Source organism: Panicum virgatum, chromosome 8N (genome assembly GCF_016808335.1).
Source record: "Panicum virgatum strain AP13 chromosome 8N, P.virgatum_v5, whole genome shotgun sequence".
Lineage (NCBI taxonomy): Eukaryota > Viridiplantae > Streptophyta > Magnoliopsida > Poales > Poaceae > Panicum > Panicum virgatum.
The window spans coordinates 34,249,845-34,257,280 of record NC_053152.1 but is presented as its reverse complement, the minus strand read 5'-3'; the positions used below and the strand labels follow the sequence as shown (position 1 = coordinate 34,257,280).

The 7,436-nt window shown below is 44.3% G+C and overlaps 1 protein-coding gene across 1 annotated transcript; it reads right to left on the bottom strand.

Annotated features, from left to right (window-relative positions):
- Nucleotides 1-2,832: 2,832 nt before the first annotated feature.
- On the bottom strand, nucleotides 2,833-5,238 carry LOC120686704 (bidirectional sugar transporter SWEET14-like). The gene is made up of 6 exons (XM_039968916.1): nucleotides 4,998-5,238; nucleotides 4,427-4,463; nucleotides 4,120-4,330; nucleotides 3,846-4,007; nucleotides 3,634-3,753; nucleotides 2,833-3,509 (listed from the first exon to the last, which is right to left on the bottom strand). Exons 1-6 carry the CDS (start codon nucleotides 5,047-5,049, stop codon nucleotides 3,195-3,197), a joined length of 897 nt encoding a protein of 298 aa, XP_039824850.1. The 5' UTR covers nucleotides 5,050-5,238; the 3' UTR covers nucleotides 2,833-3,194.
- Between the last annotated feature and the right edge of the window lie 2,198 nt (nucleotides 5,239-7,436).

The window sequence follows — 7,436 nt, the reverse complement described above, 5'->3', positions numbered from 1 at the left end:
TCTAACATTGTCATTTTACCATCCAGTTGCATCTGAAGCCTAGCATTCTTGCTCTCACTCCGTTGGTTGCTCCTGAATCCTAAATAGCACTTTCCCACATGATACGCAACACACCAAATTTTCCTCACCTCATACATTTGATAAAGCCACGAGTCCTTTGCAACCTCATTCTCTGCCAGGAATGCCAGCCATTTCCTCTCATTCTCTTCTATGGAGCAACAGTCATACATAAAGACCCTAAACGCTTTCTTCAAATTGTCATCGTGAACATTACGCACAAGGTTTTGCTCAATATGCCATCCGCAAAGCCTGTGTGATGAATTCGGCCACACTATCCTAATTGCTCTCTGCATAGCAAGGTCTCCATCAGTGATCACGAAAATAGGATGCTTCTGAATATTAGCATCGGAAAATGTTCTCAGCAGCCACTCATATGAGTTTTTATTCTCATGAGAAATTATTCCACATCCAAAAATAATAGTGTGTTTATGATGATTCACCCCAACAAAAGGAACAAGAGGTAGGTTATACCGATTTATTTTGTAGGTGCTATCAAATACAACGACATCACCAAATGCTGCATAATCAAGCAGACACTGAGTATCACACCAGAACAGTCCCACCAGATGTCCTTGCTCATCAGTCATGCTCCTGAAAAAGAAGTCAGCGTCTTTGCGTTCTCGTTCCCTAAGGTGTCTGATGATAGTTTGAGCATCACCAGCAGAAATTATCCCCTGCTTATGATGATAGCAAAAATTGTACAAGTCCCTTTGTGTGTATCCAACTTTATCATACCCACCGTACTGCATTTCCTGAATTTCAAAAATCTGGTGTTTGCGGATCCCACTAATCTCCGTCTCGAGATATGAGCTTTCTGCTCATCGCTGATTCTTCGGTGCGAACGCAGCAGACAACTAAGGTCTTCTGGCGCCAGAGGATGGTTGTGATCATCAATGAAATCCTTCACATACCACAGCCCCGTGTTCCTTTGTCATGCAATCACAAATTTTGCATGACATCCAACACGAGTAATATTTCATGGCCTCCGCTGCTTATCCTCCCTGTTCATGTTCTTCGCTTCATGGAAACCTTCACGACTGCAAACAAACTTCCGAAGGGTCAGCTCATTGTGGCTACCGTCCCACTCAGCATAGCTCCTCCTCACACTAAATCCTTTCATAAGACCGTATGCATTATAAAATTGAAATCCTTGAACTTCACTATCAAACATCTGACTAACAATTTGAATGTACTCCAGCAAAGACTCAAGATCCGCCATTCCTACCTCCTGTATCCATCAACAGCGCAACATAAATTAGATATCCACATAACAAATTCACACCTTTTGTCACTTGAGAATGTGGTACACATACAAAACACTTTGCTCTATCTCACACAAGTGATCATCTGTTGAACACCAACATATCAACAACCAACAAATGAGGACAAGCGGACTCAAACCTATGGCTAGATGACCAAACACGGCTGGTGGTGGATCTGAATCTGGTGCAGGCGGCCGCAAGGAGGCGCCGAGATCGTAATGGGATCCTTTGCGGAAGCAGCGAACACAACTGGCAGTGAGGCGGTGCCGGCGGAGTGGGGCGACGTCCTCTTGCGGCAGCTGGTTAGTGTAGGGCGGTCAACAATGAGCGAGCGAGGACGAGGATGACGGCGACGGCGATGGCGAGGGCGAGAGGCAGCTCCGCGGATAGGCAGGCTACCGGCGAAAGAGTGGGGCGACGTCCTTTGGCGACCGCTGGCAAGTGTAGGGCGGTAGACAACTGCGATGGCGACGGCGAGGGTGAGGGCGACGGCGAGGGCTAGGGCACGGAGGAGCCGCGGGCGGCACGGGAATAATGCGTGCGGTTTGGGCTGGAGGTTGGGTTTTGGGTGGACAAATGACCATAGTACCCTTACGGGATTAAAATCACACAAAGAAATTAATTTAAGGAGGTACCTAGAGGTACCATCCAACCACCATAAAAGGACTCTCATTTATATATTTCTGTAGTTTCTAAAAATGTGCCTTTAAAATATATGTAAGTCTACAGATCTGCAAGATTAACAAATCTTCAGCATTTTAACTAAATGATACTCTCTTTATGACATTTAGGGCAAGGTAGTTGGCATGTTTTTCAACTAATTATATTTTACTAAACATCATCATATATTTAAAACTGAGTGATCAAGCATAAAGCGTGCACTCCATTAGCCAAAGCAACTCAGAATAGAGTGTGCTTGAGAGGAACCACTGGGGTCCCACTGTTGTACCAGGGAGATCTATGACCTTTATTTCTATTGTCAATTATCTTCTGTGCTGTGGTTTCTTTCATCGCTTTGCTTATCCACGCTCCCTTTATGTGACACAAAATTATTTTTCATATCCTGAGATGACACTTTGCCTTATCTTATTTGTTAGTGTAATGTGATGCATGAATACTGTTGTCTCACTGCTCTCAGAACGAGTTTTCATTATTTTACAACATAGAATAGAAAACATCAGAATATATTGCTTGTTAACTTTGTACTCATGCAAATTCATGGAAAAATAAAAGATTTGTATCTGTTGCGTATTTGAGAAGAATTAGTGAACTAGAACAGAATATTTGATCAAGTAGAGCAAATTGTACAGTGCCCACACAATAATCATGAACCAAAATACACATAGGCCGTATTGTTTGAATAATTCAGCCCACCTCATAAATTTGACTGATAACTATCGAAGTGGAGGGTTTTGTCGTTAGGTGTTTTTTTTTTTGCAAAACACACTACAAAAACGCATGAGCACTCATCCTATGAATACTGAACATACGCATGCAAGTTTCGGAAGAATGAGCCAGCAAATTCTTTGGTGTATTCTAATAGCGTGGGCGGCATACATATAACATTTCAGGAACCTAATATGAGACCATGAGAAGAAATGCTCCACGCTTCCACAACCACAGGACTATTACAAGAACAGATGCTAAATATTAGTACATGCACGAGAATGAAATCAAACCAAACAACTGCGGCAGCCGATGCGAACTACGACCCCGATATCTTCCCCTCTTCTGGTTCTATCTTCGTCACCAACCTTTTTCATAGCTCACATACATCTACACATGCTTGCATTCACGGACAGCTCGGCAACTTCGCGTGGTATGCGCAGCGTGCAGCCTTATGACCAGAGGAGATCGATAATCATCATGAATCTAAACTTGGTCACCGTCGTTGTCTCCCTTTCCCGCCACCGTGCCGTTCTCCTGCTTGGCCACCGCCTTGTCGTTCTCCGACCCGGCCTCCTCCATGGGCGTGGCCATGGCAGGACGCACCTCGTGGGTCTTGAGCTCCGCGGCCGGCGCGCCCAGCTTGGCAATGGTCACGACGTGCTCGGGCACCTTGACGACGACGATGTCCTCCTTGTCGTCGGCCTCCTCCTTTGCTGGCACCCTCGGTGTTGCGTTGCGGTAGATCGCGTAGAGGCCCATCTGGATGACGCCGAAGGTGAACCCCAGCACGTTGGGCAGCTGCAGCGAAATCAAAGCACTCTTTAGTGATCAGTTTCCATGAAAAAGTTGATCAGTTTACTAATTAACCGGTGGTTAGCTGGAAAAGCTTAGGATGTGGAGGAAAGGTATAGGCGATGCTTACGGCGACGTATTTGTCCTTGATGAGCAGGCCATAGAGGAACCAGACGACGGCGCTGACGGTGAGGGAGAGGGAGAGCGAGAAGGGCATGAACTCCACGCTCCTCGTGCGCACCACCTGGTGCTGCGGCCACGAAAAGCGATCGATGTTGCAGCTTGTAAGACACTCTTCATGCTGGTATGAACATGGCTGGGGTATGGATAGATGCTACTCACGATGATGCTGAGCGGCGCGACGAAGACGCTGACGGAGAAGCCGACACAGACCCAGCCGAGGATGACGACGCGGTTCTGGCCGGCGGAGAGGAGCAGCGTGAGGAGGAGGATGAGCCCGAACACGCCGACGTTCAGGAGCAGCAGGAGCTTGGCCGTGAACAGCTGCACGCATGTCACATGTGGGTGTGCGTGTACACGTCAGCTAATGCAATTGCAAGTGGGTGCTGATGTGGACATGATCAGTAACCACGCCAGGTGGTGGCCATGGACGGACCTTTGCCTTCTTGGGCGCGTAGGTGAGGTACAAGGCGATGTAGAGCGTCTCGATGACGCAGCCGGCGGAGTTGATGGTGATGAGCAGGCACTCGTCGGACTTGAGCAGCGCGTAGTAGATCCACAGCATCGCGCTGAAAAGCGCCACAACGTACGGTACCGACTGGAAACTTTCAGTCGACTTGTTCTTGTAGATCCGGTAGAACGTCGGCCTGCCATGCAATGACACATACGTCAGCATACAGAAAATTCACACACACACACACAAAGAGAGAGAGAGAGAGAGAGAGAGAGAGAGAGACTCTTACAGTGGGGCCAGGTAGGTCATGAAGGAGATGACGTTGCCTGCAATAGCACGGCGAAAGAGTAAAGAGCATCAGAAATCTGAGGAGCTAATCGCGTGACACATGCAAGTACGTTGCAACGATCATATCGATAACAATTGGGCTCTCTGCGCGCTTTGTGATGTCACGATACACCACAGGAAGGCAAAGTTATTGGATGGAGCCCCGAGATTTTTTTTCTCTGTCCTTTTCCCTTTTATTTCTGCCTTCGTGGACAGCCACCATATCAATACATGTATATCTCCTCTCTAACCCAATGACTAATTAATGAATAAAAACATGGAATGGCTTCAATGAACAATGATGGGGCAAAAGCGGAAGGATCATAGTACGATTCGACGAGATGAACCTTGTTTTGGCAAGTATTTGTTTGGATATGGGCCCCATTGCTACCACGTAAGATTGCATTATTCCTATGCGCCTTGCTATTTAGTAGGCGGTCGTTTTCTGGAATGCACATTCAATATGGAAGAAATTTTAACAAAAATTGTAAAAACATTAACATAGTTGATTTCGTGAGAGACAAGCAATATACCGAGGAGGCCAAAGGCGAAAGCCAAGGGATGCTGAAGAGACAGGCCTGCCATTGGATATCTTAGCTTCGGTTATATGGAGTTTACGGTGATGATTAGGATTTTGTAGAGGTCAGGAGTCTAGATTGATAAAGGATAGATTTCTATGCCCAGCTTTCTAATGAGCACTACTTGATCCCTCTTCACAGCCGGAAGGGAGAGGAGGATGGCAACTACTTGAGTTGCTTGCCTGGAAGCTTTGATGGTAGCAAAGACCTTGGAGGGGGTTTATATAGTGCTAGGAAGGACACGCATGCCTTATGGTGTCTGACCCCTGCTGGACACCAATAGCACACTCAAGCATTGGTCCTGATTAACAACAGCCATGAGATTGAATAAGATAGGAAACAAGATAACCATTAGCATGACACAAAGTACCAGCATGCTTTATTTTTTTTACGCATTTACATCCTAATTGCATGGGTTTGTCAAATTTTGTGCAGAGCAAGTTGTTGTCCTAGGTAGGATCTAGACATGTAAGCTAGGAACCTTATAGCACTACTGCAGGGAATGAAAGGTCAGGTACTAAAGGCACATTTCGTTCTTTTTTTCGATTGACAATACGAGGCCGGTCCTCAAATCACTTCTTGATCAAAATTTGAGAATTTTCTGTAAATTATTTAGTCATATCATTCTTTTTCATAATATGGAAAATTCTCAGAATTGGTAGGATATGGTGAGTTTTCATATTCTTTTTTTTCACATTTTCTATGTACCACGATAGCTAAACAAGATAACCCTTCAGTTTATGATAACCGCATCGCTTATCGCACGATGTATGAGATATGTTCTTTCGAGGATATCTACTACAAAATATGTAAACACGTAATACAAACAACACTTTATATCAAGGTGCAGGACACGGTTACTTGGGTGGCCGGAAGAAGTGTCCCAGCCACGAGCTGGAAGCCCGGCAGTTTGGATCAGTTACTATGAGTCTATGACACGTCATTGGCCTTGCTTGCTTCCATAGTTTTCAAAATCTTCAGAAAGACATAAGTTACTTTTCTTTCTTTCTTCCAGTATTTAGGGATGAATAGTTTGTGAACTATTTCCTTTAAACCCTTTTCTCTGAGTTTACGGCGTTAGCCAGAATATTGATTTAATATTGACATACTGGTACGTAAGGAGAAGCATGGTTGCTTGAGAACAGCTAGCTTGGACTTATTTTGGCCGTGCTGCTACTGGTTGTTTAATTGAAAAAAAAATAGGCCTTTAGCAGAGGCAAAGAACGGCTGGAGTTGTCCAGCTCGCCAGTTTAGCTTTACTTTTGGAAAAGTGTGTTCTCTGTTGCACTGCACCTGGTGTACTCCAATCTGACTTGATATCTGTTTTGTAGCCTGTTCCTTATGGGGTCTGTATGGGCGTCGTGCACACGAGAAACTACAAGCACGAATTTTTTAGGTAAGAAACGGGAGGCCATTAGTTCGGACTGAAGTAATCGTGTAGGCACACAATTGAGAATAACTGAGATTAGTTCGGTGTAAACTTATTTTAGAAATAGATATTGCATATTTCGAACTCGAAAGTTTGTTTTGAAAGCATGCTCTTGTAGGTAATAGGACAACTCCTGAGATACTGTTTGAGTCGTCACATACCTCTCTTAAAGTTGTATATCCATATTTCCATGATTTAGTACTACTCAAAGTACACTTCATTGGCATTTAAAACTTAAATTAATATGAAATTCAATTGACAAGAGGCTAGCTAACACACACAGACACACACACACACACACACACACACACACACACACACACATATATATATATATATATATATATACAAAAAGTCGCTCTGTTTGCATCAGCCAGCCAGTAATACGTATCTCTCACAACAAATTAGCACGAGCCACCAGCCAGATAGCAGTACTTTTTCCTCACAACAAAGCCTCCAGCCACAGCCATTAAAATTTGAATCTTTGAAAGGACAACTGACTTACTGTCTCAAAATTAACTAATAATAATTAGTTCAAAATTATACCTCAACATGATCTGCCAACCATTGCATAGAGACCAATAAACACGGCACCTTGATGAGTTATCTGGTAGGAGTCTTGACTCTTGAGAGACAGATGCCAATCTTAATTACATTTTTCTAAAAGTTATTCACTCGTGTGATTTCCCGGGACCGTTGTGTACCTTATTTATTATGATTATTGGTGCTAACGTCCATGACTCATGAGGCCTGTATATGGTGAACAGATTCTCGATTATTACACGATGGATAAATCTATATGCGACGCAGAGAATGTAAACCATCAGCATTTATTTACATCGACCACGCATACTTTAGTTAGGTCTCGAAACAAATACGATGCGGAGGCACGCTGTCAAACGCGTGGCACTATTGTCAACTTATCATCATCAAATGTTTCATTAGTATCCGTGCAGTGTGAAGTC

Excerpts from the sequence above, each read along its gene's own strand:
- LOC120686704 (XM_039968916.1), bottom strand. The coding sequence starts at position 5,049 with ATGGCAGGCCTGTCTCTTCAGCATCCCTTGGCTTTCGCCTTTGGCCTC. Across the intron at positions 4,331-4,426 it reads ATGACCTACCTGGCCCCACT|GCCGACGTTCTACCGGATCT; the intron begins GTAAGAGTCTCT and ends ATTGCATGGCAG. Across the intron at positions 3,754-3,845 it reads TCGCGCCGCTCAGCATCATC|CACCAGGTGGTGCGCACGAG; the intron begins GTGAGTAGCATC and ends TCGTGGCCGCAG.